This window comes from Poecilia reticulata, chromosome 5 (assembly GCF_904066995.2).
Source record: "Poecilia reticulata chromosome 5, P_reticulata-male-v2, whole genome shotgun sequence".
NCBI lineage: Eukaryota > Metazoa > Chordata > Actinopteri > Cyprinodontiformes > Poeciliidae > Poecilia > Poecilia reticulata.
In genome coordinates this window covers 13,451,783-13,470,107 of record NC_088834.1, presented here as the reverse complement: position 1 = coordinate 13,470,107, position 18,325 = coordinate 13,451,783, and the positions used below count along the sequence as shown (strand labels likewise).

The following is an 18,325-nucleotide window of genomic DNA, read 5'->3' as shown; positions in this document are numbered from 1 at the left end:
TGATTTTGATTGTATAGGTTCACACAGCAACGGATGTGATTTCAGAGTCATGGCTACACTCGATGTTCAGTGTCCAGTCTACCAGATAACATTGATTTAGATCTGAATACAACTGTTTAGACGACTGCTAACTGAAAGACTTCAGCTTTTACAACCTCAAAGAAATCTAGAGAAAAACTACCACTGACTGTATCCTACTAAAAAACAGATCAAATTATACAAAGACACTCTTAAATAAGGTACAATTAATTGTGACCTGAATGTTAAAGATAAAGATAAACCGTCTTGTTCAGATTTTAAGGAAAATTGCAATTATTTAGCATGAGACAATCTTTCAAGACATGTCATGTAATCATTATATTTTACTAAAATTAAAAATTTAACAGTCAATTTCAGACGTCTTATACACACACATCATACAAAGACATTTCTTCAGTCATATTAAATCAAATCACTATTTCCCTTAGTTCAGTCAGGATTACTTCGGTTCTTTGTATTGTAGAAGTTAAAACAAACTCCTTAAAGAAATGTTCTCTCATTTGTGTGAAACTGAGAAGCAGCTGTGAATAAGCCATAAACACTTCGCTTTCTTGTGTCACATCATGGGAAAATAAAAAAATATAAATCAACCAAGAAATCAAGAAGATATTTATGGACCTCCACAGATCTGGTTCATCCTTTTCTACAAGTTCTGGATTCCTAAAAAGCAAAAATATGCAAGAATATTTTTGCATATCTCCAACATCTCAAATATGTTGGAGATGTTTATTCATAACTGTTCATTTCTGTGTGCCACAGATGGACGTACTTTAGTGCACAGCCTGTGTTTCAACCCCACAATACACCAAAACACCTTGAGAAAATGCCGACTGAAGCTAGTAAGGAATTCAATTAACCACAATAGAACAAGTTAAGCATTAAGATGGGCTGAAAATGCCACTCAGAAAAGAAGAAGCATTGGCTGCAAAAAGCAACACCTGCCTGTATCCCAGTTATCTCAGGAAGAATCAATTGATTTCCCTCAATCAGTAAATTTCTTTGCAAGAAGCTTCTTAAAGGCTCCCAAAAGGAATCAAAATGTTTCAATTTCAGTTTCTTACCAAATACAATGAAAATATATGTAAACACATGTGTTTATCTCTCATTATTGTGGAACTGAGCAGATAATTTAAGAAATCACAACTAACGTAAAATAGAAAATCTTATGCTAATACAACAGCAGAAAGAAAAGAATAATTTTGTTATATTTCTTTTAAAAGAAATCATTTAAATATCTGGTTTCAGCTGTATAGACTTAAACACTAATAGATCCTTTGCACCTGGCTCACCAAGATAAGAGCAGCACTTGTTACGCAGAGATGACAAAAAGATGCCTGTGGGATGTTATGCAGGACGTAGTTGAGTTCACATTTCACAGAGATTAGAGAAGCGCTTGTGGCCTGGAGCTGGCGAGTTTGATCCTTGTCCCCGGAAGCCTTTATTGAAATCTATATGAATAAAGTCTAAATATAGAGGTCCAAAATTTGATTTACTGTATATGTGGCATGACTGCATAAAATAGCTAACAGTGATTTTAAACCAGCAGACCTTTTCTGTATTTGCTCACTGTCCCTATGTGTATCTAAGAGTCAAATAAATGCAAAGATGATATATATTTTATAAATAATATTATAACTTTAATACTATACTTAATACTATCTTTCCAACAGATGTGATAGAACTAAAAATTTCTTCTTCATTCTTTACGTCTTAATTTTTTTGAAATCCATTATAAAACTGTAACAAAGTGCAATATTGTTAATAAGAGTTAATTATCTGTTTTCTTCATAGTGCATGGCAACACAGTTATGTTTTATATTCTTTGAGCAACTAAGAGTTTGCAGAAAATATCAACATAATGTATGATGATTCTGTAGTTACAAGTTCAAGGATGTAAAATACATTTAGTTCTGTGATTTAAAAAAAGACCTTAATAATCCATGTTAAATTTTTTAATACATCAATACAGTTGACCTTTAACGCAGTTCAGTAAAGTAATGTGACTGAAATACACAACGGATTGTAGCTGTTCTTGTAAAAGCTTTTGGACACTTGCATCCTTTAGGTCAAGCCAGAATGTAGAGATCGTCAAGGATCAAAAGGTATCAGTCAGGAAAAGGGCAGAAGAAAAGAGTAGACTACAGCATTACACACATTATGACAGAGTGGAGTCAGTGATCAATAATAATGGAGAAAATATTGAACAGGGACATGGAAAACTGAACATTTCTCCAAAACTGATGGGAAAACAAGAATGAAAACATTCAGTGAAAATAAATCACTAAACTAAACACTAAAGTACAAGCTTCCTCAGTCAGATGGCTGAGCAAAACCAACATTGTTGTGAAAGGATTAGCATCTCTCTCTCCATGTAAGCTTATTCCTCACGCCTCTGTTATTTATTAGAGCAAAACTCTCAATAAGAGCTTAAAAACACACACAACATGTTCTTCTTTAGACAAGATTAAAACAAAATTCACATTTTGCAAATTTTTGTACTTGTATTTGGGTTCCTACTGCTTCTATAAACATCACAAAAAAACCCTTAAGAAAAAACACTCATCCAGTTTTTGGCAATAAGTTCATGTTTTTTGGTGTCTATAAAACGACCCATTTCAAAAACCTCTGGAATGTAACGTCACAAATCAGTAGGCACTGCCCCAGCCAAGCCCAACCCGTGACCTAGCAACCCCAGAGAAGTCCAGCACATCACCTAGCAACCCCAGAGAAGCCCAGCACATCACCTAGTAACCCAAAATGAGCTTCAGGACATTCGGTCAGCTGGTTTTACTGCTACAAGAGCTGTACAACTTTTACAAAAGAGTGTAAATTAACTAGGGGGCGTGGCCAGCAGCAGCTTATTTGGATATAAAGTGACAAGAGCCCCTAAAAAATCTAAATCGGAAAGGAAATCAAAACATGAAGAACTGACCATACTAAAATTTCATTATGCAAGAATGATTTAGTGCAAAAAAATTAATTATATAGTTTTTTATAGCCCATAGATCTATCATAAGCTGTTCAAGAAAGCCTATTTGGTCCCCTGTAAAGTAAAAATTAGACAAAAGCTAGCGTCTGCTGGAATTGCCCACATGGGTGTCAGCGTCTGTCCACTGAGGCTGGAGCAGCAACACTATTGTGTTTAGTACTATGGTAATCACTACAGTTGTGAACAGCAGAGAGCATGTTGGCTCAGAGGCATAATCCTGGACTTCCCCCTGTCTGTCAGGGAGATGGTATGCTAATCGCTCTGCAACCAGACTTCTGCTGCTAATTAATAACAACTGCTGGGGAGATGCTTCCACGACACTTGGCTCCATTCGCAATAAGCTAATCGACAGAGGAGACTCTTCTAAAGAAACAGCTTCAGATAATTTGCAACATCAATTTGAACCTACCCACAAAAGACAAGACAAATGTGAAGGAGAAGTGTTTATGGGTGAAAAATAATAAGTGTTCAGGAAAAAAAGCACAGCAGGAGCAAGAAGTTAACGCAGACCCACATGAGTAAAGTGGAGATCAGACAACAGAGCCAACAGGAAACGGAGCTGAGTCAACCGTCAGACTGTTAGTCAGAGACCTGCAAGTCTGCTGGGTTATTTCAGAGCTCAAGGCTGATACAACAGATTTTATCACCCACTAAAGTCCGGCAGTCATTTTTACATAGGTTTAAAATAGCCAGAGCACGTCAGTACCGCAGTTTTAAAGCTATTTTCTGGTTTCGTATCATTTGGTATTTCATTGTCTGGAAACCCACTAAACATCCAAGGAGATCGTGAACATTTCCACCAAAGAAGAGCTCTTCTGTTAGAAGTTTGTTACTCATTAAGGAAATCAGACGAACCTTGAATTATATTTTTCAAGCCTAATATTATTAAAAAAACTTCTTATTTATTGTGACTAAAGGCAATTTTGTTGCCTTAGAAAAATAAGGCAGGTAATTAGATACAATAAAATAATTGCAGTAAAAACTACTGAAATATGAAAAAAGCTGACATCATTGCTCATGTTGCTAAACTCTAAATGCTTGTTTTGTTAGAATAAAATCAAGCAACAGTTCATTAATTTAACAAAGAAAACATGGGAAACCCAAGTGGCAGGACCACAGAAGCTACTGCTTCCTCTTGATCCCTTTTGAAATCTTTACAGATATTTTATTTTCACTTTTTACACAATTCAAAATGAGGATTCTCCCATCATGGGTTTTCTAAGGATTCAATACTAAATAGACAACCAACAATATGTCGATCACAGCCACAGCTGTTTTCTTTCTTTCTCTTTCTTTCTTTCTTTCTTTCTTGCTTACAATAAAACTTACCTTTATTAGCACATGCTATCCACTGCAGAGGGGTGACGTCATAGTTATGCTGCCCAACAGAGAAGGTGAAAACTCGAACCTGGTGCAGGACAAGAAAACACACAGAAAAATAAACTATACTACATTGTTTAATTTGATAAAACCAAAAACATTTCACAATTAAATCTGATTTGAACTGAGGTGGACTGTAAGGAAAATTATGCTTCGTATCAGAGTTTTAACATACAGGATAGAATAGAAAGAATTACAGACAGATTCATTTAAATTTATGACACCTTAAATTGATTTCTCCTGCGTTTTGTTATTACATAAAGTCACAAAGCTGACTGAAGCTTAAAATGGCAGATTAGTAAAATGGATGAATTTGGTGTTGACAGCAAGACAAAAACAATAAAATAAGTAAACCAGCGGCTGAACCACCACATGCTCTGATGATATAGCGGCTAATTAGTCATCAGGTCAGAGCTGTTAACACCAGCTAAGAAAGAAAGAAAGAAAGAAAGAAAGAAAGAAAGAAAGAAAGAAAGAAAGAAAGAAAGAAAGAAAGAAAGAAAGAACAAAGAAAGAGAAAGAAAGAAAGACAGAAAAAAGAAAGAAAGACAGAAAAAAGAAAGAAAGAAAGAAAGAAAGAAAGAAAGAAAGAAAGAAAGAAAGAAAGAAAGAAAGAAAGAAAGAAAGAAAGAAAGAAAGAAAGAAAGAAAGAAAGAAAGAAAGAAAGAAAGAAAGAAAGAAAGAAAGAAAGAAAGAAAGAAAGAGAGAAAGAAACGATGGGAAGGAAATCTAAAGACTGGAAGAACGACAAAGGAGATAAATCAAAAGGAAAGGGAAGAAATCTTGGAGAGGACGGTTTGTGCACAGATTGGGATGCTTGGCATGTCTGACTAACACAACTGTCTGCTTAATAAAGAGACAAAAACATGGAGACAGGAATCGATGGACAGAAATCAGCCGAACTGAGACATACTCACAGTTTTGTTGGGCCAGTTATACTTCTCAAAGATTTCCTGAGCGCGATCTTCACCGCCATCTGTAAACATCATTATCATCTTATTGCAGTTGGCCCTCGGGGCACTGCTCTCCTGTGACAGGCGAACGGAAGACAGTGAAGGAAAACAGAGAGACAGATTACAGAAAGTATAAAGCAGTAATGATATAGCTATCTTACACCACACCATCTTTTCAACACCAGCTTCACTTGTTTGAGTTTTGCAGAAGTTTCATTGCTAAATATTGAAAATTGCCCAGTATTTGTGAAGTGTTAGGAAAGTGTGGCACCCCTTAATTAAACTCTAGTGCAAATAAATATTCCTCATAAGTCCCTTAATTAATAAATAGATTCTACTTATGTGAAATATAACTTCATTTTTAATGCTATTAACTAAACCGAGGCATCATTATAAAGCATGGTGGTGGCAGCATTGTGCTAGCAGGGAAAGTGAAGTTGGGCAAAACATTGCCAGACATTGCAAAAGATAACTGTTCATTTTAGGAATAACCAAGGAAAGTTTGAACCTAAATCCAGATGAGATTTTGTGGCGTCTACAGTCTAACTGAGCTTGGGCTTTGAGAAAAGGTCACTGGACCATAAGTATCTTTATGATAAAGATTTCTTTATGAAAAAAAAATAATGAAGAAGGAAGTAATGGCTGAAGGAATACCAAAAGAAATCCGTTTCCAGTTTGCCTAACCAATACAGCAAATATGTAGGAGAAGGTGCTCTAGTCACATGGGAAAAAATTTAACTTTTTAATCTAAGTGTGTGGAAAATTAACACTGCTTCTCAAACACACCATTACCAAACACTCTTACACATGAAGCCTAACCTACAATGGAGGTGGGTCTCCAAAATACTGATGAAAATTGAAGCTAGGTAACCAAGTGAGTTGCTAAGTAACCAAAGAGTGAGTGAGTGAGTGAGTTGATGCCACCAACATTGCTTAGCTTACTTCCCCCAGAATGCTGCGCGGTTTTGGACCAGATTTTAAAAAATACTCTACTGACTAAAGTATCAGATGTAACATCTACCGATATTGATCATATATCTATTGTTATTTATGGTCCAGCCCAAGGTGTGGCTGGTTTGCCCTGTGATGGACTGGTGAGGGTGGATAAGTGTGAATAGCTAATGGAAGGAATGATAATTTTAAAAACCATGTAACAATTTTCTTCCACTTCACAATTATGTGGACATTAATGTAATTAGTTTGCTTTGGTCCATCAAAATTTACAGTAAATTACAAATACAATTTGAGAAAGTTGTATAATTTTGCAAAACGCTGTAAGCGCTCAACCTAATCTTACAACTTCACTGCTATAAAAGTGTGTATATCTCTCTTTATTTGCAGCACGCACAAAGTTAGAATTAAATCTACAGTACATTATATTAATCAACCATTAAATACTGCTGCTCCCCTCCCCCCCACGATACGACAGCTGCGGCTGATATGCAGGCCAATCTGACAAGATTCTAATAAAGATAAATAATATTGCTGCGATTACATATTTTTATTGTGCTTCTGCCACAAATCATTCAGCGAGCCGGCAACAGACAGCGATTAAGACCCCCTCCCTCCTCCTTTTTTATTTCTCTTTTCTCAGACAAAATGCGAGGATTCTTGGCTCTGTGCCTCCCAAAACGCACAGAGGAATATAAAGTGTCTGTGGCTGATCTCCTCTGGGCTACGCTCATCAATCATCCTATCAGAGCCCATTAGCGTGGCAGCCTCAGAAAATGCGCCGCAGCATACGGAGCTGAGGCAGCACCTGTGCCGGGAGCACGTGGACGGGCTGCTGCTGAGAAACCTCGTCTCCATGTCGGCTGCCACTCCGCCGCAATGGCAGCCATAATCAAGCCTGCCGTTAGAAATGACAGCCTTCTGGAAATGTCTAATGCAAACCTGGGCTGCTCACTGTCAGACTTGTGGTATCACCATAGTTTGATTAATTAGATTAGACAAAAGCATCAGCCTTAGAAAAACAAAGCTGCCTTTCCAAGAAAAGCTTGTTAGCTCTTACATTGAGAAGTTGCTCGAAGGCAAACGTGAAGCCCGATTTGTAATCTGTGGTTCCTTTGGCCTGCATATGCATGACGGATTCCTTGAAGATCTTTTTATTGCGGACGTTGGCTTGGACCAAAGTCCTGAAGCACGGGACGACAGCCTCGGCCTTTTCATTAAACTGAAAACAGAGGAGAAAAAAAAACAAAAAAAAAAACATGTATCTGAGCATTGATACAAAAGAATACCACAAAGTTTGCCAAAACACAACTGTGTCCAGTTGAGTATCTCAGTGTTACTGGTCTGGTGTGTGCAGTTCATGGAGGCAGGATGCAGACGTGGGTGTGTGCAGATGCAAGCTGCCCTGCCACTCTCCGCCTGGCAGTAAACACCGATAATTACAACTTTCCCCCACAAAGAACAGGTGCGCCTGAAACGCCGCTGCAGCGCTCCGAACGGAAACCCAGCCAAGGTAATATCATCTGTCTCATCTCATCCACCAAATTAGCCTAAAACTGCGCTTCCGTCCCTCCATGTCTGTGTGTTTACATCTGTGGCCATGTCTGCATGCGGTGTCTATGCATGATTATGACATTAGCAGCGATGTCTGAAACGCCGAGTTTCAAATGTTTCTTCTTGAAGGTCAGATTCAGATTTCGCTGACATTTTCAACACGGATTGATGTGAAACGCTGTGTGTGAGAAAAGCTGACATTTCTCATAGGAGTCGTCGTCGTCACATATTTAAAGAGGCAAAGAAATCAAAAGCAAAGAGAGTTAATATTATTACATTGTTCGTGCGCATAACGTAAAATAAAGCTGAGTTCATGCACATAGGATGAAGAAAAAATTATTTTATATCTATTAAAGATTAAACATTTATTAATTTTCCAGTTTCAGCTTTTTAAAGCTGATTTTAAACTACAAATTACTGAAATTAAATATTATGTTATTGGAAAATAGTAAATATTATAGTGGTAGTAATGGTAGTATAAAATAGATGGACGGACGGACGGGAGGACGGAAGGAAGGAAGGAAAGAAAGAGAGGAAGGAAGGAAACAATAAGAAATGGTGGGAAGCAGGAAGAAGCAAAGTGCAAGGAATGAAGGAAAGAAAGAAGCAAGTTAGGAAGGAAGGAAAGAAGGAAGGATTCCATGATAAATGATGGAAGGAAGGAAATGGGGTGCGAGGAATGAGAACATGAGGAAGGAAGGAAATAAATTATAAAATGGAGGACAGAAATAACAGAACAAATGAAAGTAGGAGACAAGGAAGAAGATGGAAGAGTGTTGAACACAGACAGGAAGAAAGGAAGGACACAAGGAAAAAACAAAAGAGAAAAGAAGAAAGGCAGGACAGAGATTAAGATGGAAGGAAATAAATAAATGAGGATGCAAAGAAAGAAAAAATGACACGGGGAAAGAATGAAAAAATTATAACTACATAAAAAAGAAAGAAAAGACACAAGTAGGGAATAAAGGGAGCAAAGATGGAAGGAGGATAGCAGGAACAGAAGTTGGACAAAAAGAAATGGAGTAAGGAAAAGAAAGAAGATAGAGTAAGATGAAAAAAAGTGAAGGAAGAAAGGACTGAAGAGAAAGTTCTGACACAAGAAAGGAAAATAGAAACAGGAGGGGCACAAAGAAGGAGGGAATAACTCACAAAACGAAGGAAAGAAGGAAGGACACTGGCACTGTGTAGGAAATGAAAAGTAGGAGAGAAGGCTGCAAAGAAGGAATGATGAAGGAAGAACAGAAGAAAGGAAAGAATGAAAGACAAGAACAGGAATGAAAAGCAATAAGAAAAGAGGGACAGAAATAAATTAGGAAAGACAGAAGCTGAAAGAAAGAAGATAAAATTTATTAACAGAAAATTAAGTTTGGAAATACAAATATGTTCCATACTTATCCAAACCTGCCTGTTCAGGAGCCCAAATTTATAGAAAAAACAATCATTGTTGTAACTAAATTTGTGTCAGAAGTAACGTCTTTAAAGTCTTGAAGAACGGAGATGCAGAAGTCGGTGTTTGGTGATAATTTTTGGGTAATTTCTCATGTCATTAATGCATTTTGTGTTGTGCAAATAATGCGCAGCAGGCTTGTGTAAACCCTCACTTCCTTCACAGTGGTGGAAATCAGATGCGTTCCCACCCAGATTAGCATGCTCATTTCTTGCTCTTGGAGATGGGATTTAGGGCCATACAGTGGCTAAAAGCAATGGATTATGAAGGATTACCGAAGAGAGTCGACAAACAGAAGCACCACACCAAGCAAGCAGACGTGTATAAGTTAGGGAGTGTGTGGGTGTGTGTGTGTGTGTGTGTGTGCGTGCGTGAGTGCGTGTGTGTTTGCACTGCAGAAAGCAGGTTTTGTGTGTTATCTGCCCTGCAGAATAGAATAGCAATCATATTCCCACACATATTAGTTCTAGTAATAGAAAACCTGGTGTTCAGCAGTGACAGAAAGACACAGATGGACACAATCCTATATGGACATAAATGTAGGAAGAGCAAATAGAGGAGAGACGTGGTTTCTACCGCAAATAAAGAACTGGGGACAGAATGAGCCCACTGCTGCGCCTAATGACTCCCAGCTTAATTAGAAACCGCCAAATAAAAACTGCAAATACTGGCAGTAATATCACTTGCAGTAGTGAGTCATTATAATAATTGCAAATAATGACTTTACAGCTTCGACGTACCTTCGCCACATTGACATAGTCATCGTCTGATAGCGTGTCAAGCATCTCCATGACGGAGGTTTTCATGAGCTTCAGAGTGAGTCCGCTGACACTGCCGCTCCTGCAGAAAGCAAAGAGACAACGACGCTCAGAAACATGCAGAAATATTAACATTTGTTTTCTCGCTTTAGAGGTTATAAGTTGGAACTTTACTAACATTTGCATCTATTTCCCCCCACGATCCAGTTTTTATTCTTTGATGAGCTGATGATGAGGATGCAAATAAAGGATAAGATGTAGAATAAGATCAACTAAAAAAGTTAAATAATCCCAATTAAACTGTAGTGAGTCGATAAAAAGAAGTGAGATAAGTATTAGATTTGTCCATTTAGCTATTATTTCTCTCATATTATATAATATGCAGGTATATACAGCTCTAGAAAAAATAAGAAACCACTTAAAATGATCAGTTTACTCTTTATAGGTATATGTTTGAGTAAAATTAACATTGTTCTTCTATTCTGTGAACTACTGATGCAAAGAAAACAAGTTCATATTCATTTAGGAACAATAATGTTAATGTTTAAACTCATGAAGAGTTCAGAAATCAAAATTTGGGGGAAAAACCAGGAGGTTTTCAATGGGTTCAGTGCAGTGGGCTCTTAGTTTTGCCACAGCTGTATATATAAATCTACAGCTATAACTGAAATGGACAAATTATAAATACAAAATAAAGGAAAATTACACAGAATATTTATGTGTGTTCTTTAAATTTCCAAAATACTATAATAGAAATCAATCTCTTTTATGGCAGCAAAGCAGGCTACTTTTAGAAAGTCATCACAATTTTTTAAGGTTGATAATATAATTTAATGCTAAACAATTATCCATAAAGAAATAAATGTGAAAGAAAGAAATATGAATGTGTTTGAGTGAGAGAAAAAAAGACTTTAATAACTACATTTCTCATCATAAATCGCATTCAGCTTGCATATTTAAGTCCTCTGGTTCTTAACTTGTCCAATGTCACTTTTCTCTCCCACATCTCGAAGGTTTACCTGAACCAATAAATCAGGATGTAAGGCTTAAAGGTCAGAGGATAAGAAGCAATCATCGTCTTAAACTTTCGCCTCCCCTCAGACCAACAGGTGGCACTGGTGTCCTTTGAAGGCAATAATCTCTGCTGGATCCAGGGACAAGGTGAGGGAAAAGTGAAATACTTACACATCTACAATGATGACCATGTCCTTTGGAGACGATGCACCTTGGATATACCTGCACAAAAGAGGCAAAGAAAGGGCTTTAATTCGTTCCCATAATCTCTGAAAATTGCACTGAAGAAAGAGGCCAGAGTCACAATGAGCCCAGTCATAATAGTACGGAGCAGCCATAGCTGAGCCCACTTAAGCTACAGAATAGTGAAAAGGCTTATGTGCTTAGAAGAGTTAATAAGTTGTTATATACTTCAGTGTTGGCTACAGCCGCTGTTGGCTGACTTCAATGCAGATAGTCCTCTTCAGTGAATACCAGAGCCTGGTCTGAATAATTGTTGCATAAGCCGGAGTAATTACTAGTTGATGGTTTCAGCATGTAGCAACACATCTGGCACAATAGCCTGCAGTGAACTGTAAAAGCCTCCAAACAAATGTGGAGATGGCCCTTGTAATGGGCCCAACAAACACATCTTTAACACCATATTATCAGCGTTATTATACTGTTAAAAGTGCAATCATCCCTTTAGACAAAGGCTGAATGTGTAAAATGTCTTAGATATTTAGACCGTATTACACTAAACAGCAATCTTAAAAGCTGCTTAATTATAGAGATTTGTTTTCTATTTTGGCATTAATGACAGAAGAAATTTCAGGGCAACTTTACACAAAGTCACATTTATTTAAGGGTAGAATAACTACACTTTTTTTTAACCTTTTTTCTGATGCTAATTAAAAGACAGCGGGATTGTTAGAGTCACTTTTATATACGGTGCCTTGCAAGGCTATTCATACTACATGAACTTTTTCACATAATTGTCCATAATTCATTACAATTCTACATACTTGTGGATCGGAAAGAAAATGAGACATGCTTTCAAACATTATTCACAGCTAAAAACCTAAAAAGCTCCCTTTTCTCTGATACAGTCAAATAAAATCAAGTGCAAACAATTAAATCCATCATCTGAACGTGGAAAGAGCTAAACGCAAATGGAAAGCTGTACAAAGACATGGCTGTCCAACCAAACTGACTGGTAAAGGAGAAAACCAATCAGGAAAGCATGATAACTCTATGGGAGCTGCAGAGATCCACTGCTCAGGTGGGAGATTGTGGGCAGAACAGAACAATATAGATAACATGAAAAAATTTACTTAAGTACATTCCCTCACTGGATATAATCAACTTACATGCACATTTATGGTTGCTTAGCAACGTATTATGAAGAAGTTTGGTGTTTGGTGCGTTCACACCAAACACGTTACGCGCATCAAAAACTCGTCCGACACTTCAGGTTCAATGCACTTTGAATGCAGATGCTTGACATTTCGCTCCACACTTAGTGTTTCATGTGTCTGGTTTACATTCAAAGTCTATGTGGAGGCGTCAGACGGATCAACATTGCTCTAGCCGTTGTTTTCCGTTGCAGGCCTATTTGTTGGACACGCTCGACACGTCAAACTCTTCAAATCGTGCCGCGACTCTGAATGTAAACCAGATGCGCAAAACGTGTTTGGTGTGAACGCACCATAGTACCTGACTCAGCTCCCGGATCAGGTCTTTAAAAAGCCTGACCTGTCGATTCTAACATCGGCCAATACCAAATGTTTTTGTCTGAAATGTTGCTGAATAAAGCAAGAAAGTTGCTGATTTTGTAACAGTGAGGGGGAGGGGGGGTGTGACTATTGCTAACTGAAAACATGCAGGCATGGACTTTTGGTTGGTTCTGTCAGTCAAACTTCTCTTATGGGAAAGCAAAACAGGACAGTGGTTGATTTTTAGACTTTCATCGAGATAAGAGATAAGATAAGATCACAGATAAGATCATTGGATAAGATCGACTTCACATCTAAGTATTGTCCAATCACCGATCTCCCAAAATTAAGGAAATCAGAGCCAATTTATTGGTGCACTCTTAGACTAAGTGATTTTTCTCAAAGGGGATGCCATAGCCAACTCTCTGGTGCGTTAGCCATTGAAAACATGCTTTTTTTTTTATTATTTAAACATGCTTAGGACTTTCATAGACAACACCTGCAAGACCAAAGTCTCTTTGCACCTTTTAGTTGTAACTGGGAAACTAGTAAAACCTCACCTATCCACTCAGCGAAAATTTACTTGTCAAGGAACAGCCAAAGTGGAGCTGGCCTGAAAGCCCACGGTGACCCGAGTAATTTCAGTAAAATAAGGTAGCCGATGTTCCGTTCCCTTCGCCGGCTCTTCAGCTGGGTGTCAAATACGTCATTGAGTCTGGCAGCGGCCCTGTTGCTGCTTCAGATTGTTAAACGAAGCACCTTCCCAACGATGTGTGTAAGCTCACCGGACAGAGACGGTAATGAACTAGCCGGCGCGTGTAACATCTGAACATTGTTGATAGAGGATGACATACAGAGGGAAATCAGAAATCCCTTCAGTCTCTTCCAGTGGCAATTAAATTCACATTTGCCAGCGATACAAAGAGAGCTAAGATGGATGGACAGCCGGGGCTTTTCTGCAGCTCGGCGGCGGAGGGGAGGGTTGTCTCAGATGTGAGTCTTAGTTTGACATTCTGAGGAAGTGAGCAGGCGAGCAGTTAGCAGCCGTCTTAGGCAGAGCCAGAGCAATCATCAGGGGTCTCTTTCTGCTGATTATCGGCCGTTCTGCTGAGTGCGGAGGGAAGCCAGCTGCCCGCGGGCCAAAGAGGCTCTTTTTGCTCACTCGGCCAGGCTGATATGGAGGTTTGAGCGACGGAGCCCCAGTAGGCGCCACTCTAAACTGTTGAGTGACCCCTGACCTGTGTTGACATCTCATTGCCTGGTCTGCTCGAACCGCTTTGGTGAAAAGCTTAAGTGGAAATCTCAGGAGAAACAGAGGCTGCTTCATATGAGGTCAATAATTGCGCTCAGCTGTTAGTGAATATAGGCAAAATATATGTGTGTGTACATAAGAGGGAGATGGAGAGAGAGGGAGGAAGATGGAGGAGTGAGAATCCAATTATTTTCAATAATAAAGAATGCTACATCAAAGGTAGAACTTCCACAGCTTTCCACTTCTGTGTGGCGACAGAAATCAGGTCTGGAAGCATGAGGCATATAGGCGTGCATGACTTTTATCAATTTAATTACTGAAATCTTAATTCAAGGCAGTGAGGGAGAGGGCGGAGGAAGGACCTGAGACTCCACGCGGCGGGGGCCGCTTTCTTTTTAGCAGACCGAATTTGTGAAAGCGATCATCGATGCGGGACGGAAAGCTCGGTCAGAATGAGGCACACGTCTCAACTCCCCGAGGCTCCCAAACAGAGTCACCTCGTCTGGAGATTAAAGGAGGGTCATTTGGCAACGGCTGATGCTCGCAGACCAACTGCGAGATTTCATTAACTTCCTTGGTCAGTCTACTTCTCATCGAGGAGAATGGTCGTTTAATGGGAATTCAACTTATTTTGGAGGGGGTTAAATGTTAATTATAAGGCAATGCGGGCTTTCATTACCATGTCATTACAGGTCATCTTCATCTCCACCATTGCAACAATCTCAGACTAAAGAACTATGCAGGCTGCACACCTAAAATATGCTGAGGAGATATTACTTTCAAGCAGATCATTTCTCTGCAGCTGTGAAAGAGGCAGCATTGATCAGTGGTAATAGGGTTTAAGAGAAATGTGTGAGCCGTGATGGAGTAAGAAGAGTAAGGCATGAGTCAAAGCTATATAGTGCTGCCATGGCTGATCTTCCACACAGATTGGCCTGGCATATCGGCAACGGCCCCAGTTTTTTTTTTCCTCGTCGCCTGAAGTGCGACTGAATTTTGTCTCTGCCTCTGAGCGGGAGAACATCAAGATCAGAGGAAGTGGGATATAGAATCAAGGATTTTCAGTCTACGGACCTGATATCGCACTTCTGACGGATAAAAATCACAAACTGCGGCTGGTATCCGGGTATAATTCACCACATTTTTGACTCGCGGATCCAGATGTGTCGTTTCTGCATGGATTCCAGTCTGTAATTACCTCTCGGCTCCTGCCCACTGATGCCATTCTTTCCCTGTCATTACCCGGTATCCTGCATGCCAAGGCCAGGTGACAAGCAGATGGGCCTGGCTGGTGCTGAACCGAGCCCGCTTGCCCATTCAGTCCCCAGCAGGCAGCAGACCCAGCCTTTCAGCTTTTTACCATCCACTAAAGGTTATAAAGAACAACTCATCACTGCCAGTGAGCCATCAAGAGCAGTATCCTGTTTCAGACATGGCCGCTGTATTTCACATCAGAATAAACAGGAGCTGACACGTCATTACGTGTCAGCTCCTGTTTATTCTGATGCACCAATTAGAGAAGATAAACAACTGCCATCCCAGAATTTATATCAGTGCCACGGTTCATTATAAAAAATCTTGGATCAAGATTTAGGTTGACATAACACGTTAAGTACAAGTTGAGTCATGGTACACCTCCAGTGATTTTTTTTTTAAGTAAACCTTACTGAAAACCACAAGTCACGTCTTCAGTGAGCTAATGAATGAATCCAGCTTGCAATAAATAAGTAGTTAACAGCGTCATTCAGTTTTTGCAGTATTCCTGTCAATCTAGTGGATTAATTTAATCTTAGTAGCATGTTTACCGAAAGGCAGATGCAGCAGACCATAGATGCAAAGAAGGATTCTTCATAAGCTCAACAAAATTATGGACAGCCTTGACCATCCTTTTCATGAAACTGTCTTGGGAAAACAGAATATCTTCAGTCAGAGGCTTCTTCAAACTCACTGTAACACAGACTGCTACAAGAGCTCTTTCCTGCCTACAGCCATTACTATCGACAATAACTCTTTGACGACTTTTAAATTAATGAGTTACAACAACATTTAATTTTCTTTTGGGGATCAATAAAGCATTTTTGAATTTTAGTTGAATTTGACTTTGCATTGAAATCTCTTTCTTGTTTTCTAAAGACTATAACTGTGAATCTAGTAGCTAAAGGATAAATATTTTACTGAGATCAAGACAGATTTCCTGTAGCACTATCAGCCTACGTTAGGGTTAGGGCTGGAAAATATGGCTAAAAACGTATCACGATATCAGCGTTCCATATCGGTTGGTATTGATAACTATTGATTTACTATTATTATTTTTTCTATATCTGAAATCCAGCCAAACTGGTGGTGTAACCTTTCCTATTTTATCCACAGTTTTCTCTTCAAACCGTTGTTTAATTTTAGGAAGTTATGAGACAAAGTGTTGAAACCTTAAACTGCTGCTGCTCAAGTTACTCGGTACTTTGTTGCTAGGTAACCAAAGTTTGAGGGAACTTGAAAGCTCTTGTTAGCCAGCAGGTTGTTGCTAGGTAACCAAAGTTTGGGGGGAACTTGAAAGCTCTTGTTACCCAGCAGGTTGTTGCTAGGTAACCAAAGAGTGAGTTGATTCCACCAACCTTGATTAGCTCACAGTTAAGCAGCTAAAGCCTTTCCTCTGCCTACATTTCCCAGAATGCTGTGTGGTTCTGTATCAGAGTTCAGTGAATATTCTTACTGAATTTTGAATATTCTATCAGATGTATACTCTATTGATCTCGATCATGTGTCTATCAGAATCAGAATCAGTTTTATTGCCATTGCCAGCAATCAAGTTCACAGGCCAGGAAAATGTTTTGATGTATTGATGCAAAAATAAATACTGAAATAAACTATGATAAAAGAAAAATATGTATCCATGTGAGAAAAATATGCAACCACGTGAGTGAACGTTAGAGAGAAAAATCCAAGGTAACAGAGTCCATGGTCCCCGTCTGCGAAGACGCACAAGAACCCTTAACTCTTTTAGTCAAGAGATGCACTAAATCTGCTGCAGATGCTAAAAACACAGGCAGTAAATCAGTGGAGGCAGTAGATCTAATGTTTAGGAGCTCTTCACAGGTGAAACAGCTTGCTGACACTGTACTTAGACATAAAAACAAACAAGGCAGCGAGCACCAAGACATATATATCATGTTGTTTATTGTTATTGATTTATTGTTCAGCCCGAGCCTATGTCTAGTAAAGTCACAATCCAGATGCAACAGCATCAGATGGATTTTAAAACATGCTGAAATGCATTTACATTGTTTTAAAAATTCATGCCCAGATATTTAATGTTGGCTTGTGATGTCATCCAGAAGTATTGGATCCCCAACAGATTTCTGTCATTGCTGCTCCTTTTTCCAACCCTTGAATGCGGTGAAGAGATCAGCACAATTTTATCTAGATGGAATAAAGCCCAAGACTATTTTTTATATATCTGTTTTATTTTAAGACATATGATGGCAAAATAAACACAGCAAGATATCAATAAAAGCTAACCGCTTCCACATTTTCACAGAAATCATCAATAGGAAAGATTTTTGCATTATTTTCCAACTGCTTACATTACTTTGGCAATAATAGCAAAATTATGTAATTAAACAGGGAAATCCTTGATTAAAAATGTTGAAAATAAAAGCCCAACTCCTCACATATCTGCATCCTCAGCTTGTATAACCATAAAATACTAACAAACTCTAAAACATATCACGCATTTTGTAATATAAAAGGGTTCCCAATGTAACAGATCTGTTTGTGACAACATCTCTGATCTAGATAAGGCCTGGTACAAGCATGCAGCCAACTTGTGCTCTTTACACTGAAGGCAGAATAAGGTATCGCTCCGAGAGAGACGAGATTAAAGCGGCTACATTCACAGCCTCCCCCTCCCTCACGACTCCCCCCAAACCTCCACCAAAATAAATCTAAAAGAAATGCATTATACAAGCGATGAACACAACAACATATTCTGCGTTGCGGTGATTGCAGTTCGCTGCTTTTGTAACAGTCAGGTAAAAGAGTCTCATTGGAATTCATGAAATAGTTTTATCACAGCCCAGCGCTGTACAATCAATACATTAACTGCGCTGGGAGGGGCCGACTCTCTAGCAGGAGATTGTGTTTATGCACCCTGACCCATTCTGCAAAGCGTTGAGCGTTACATTTAAACGGAGGGAATAATCTAAAGCATTTTCAGAAACATGCAACAGATGCACGGGATGGTTGGGCCATGTTTTATGGTGAAGCTTGCTGTTGATGGTTTTTACTGGTAATCATG

General features: G+C 38.8%; 1 protein-coding gene across 11 annotated transcripts in view; it reads right to left on the bottom strand.

Moving 5' to 3' along the window:
• cacna2d2a (calcium channel, voltage-dependent, alpha 2/delta subunit 2a) overlaps positions 1–18,325 on the bottom strand; it is a 240,773-nt gene that overhangs the window by 33,082 nt on the left and 189,366 nt on the right. For all 11 annotated transcript variants that reach the window (XM_081607057.1, XM_081607059.1, XM_081607058.1 and 8 more), the window contains 5 exons: positions 11,257–11,307; positions 10,054–10,153; positions 7,373–7,534; positions 5,326–5,436; positions 4,358–4,436 (listed from right to left, as the gene is read on the bottom strand). In XM_081607057.1, coding sequence (XP_081463183.1) covers positions 4,358–4,436; positions 5,326–5,436; positions 7,373–7,534; positions 10,054–10,153; positions 11,257–11,307 — 503 coding nt within the window. The remainder of the gene's footprint in view (positions 1–4,357; positions 4,437–5,325; positions 5,437–7,372; positions 7,535–10,053; positions 10,154–11,256; positions 11,308–18,325) is intronic.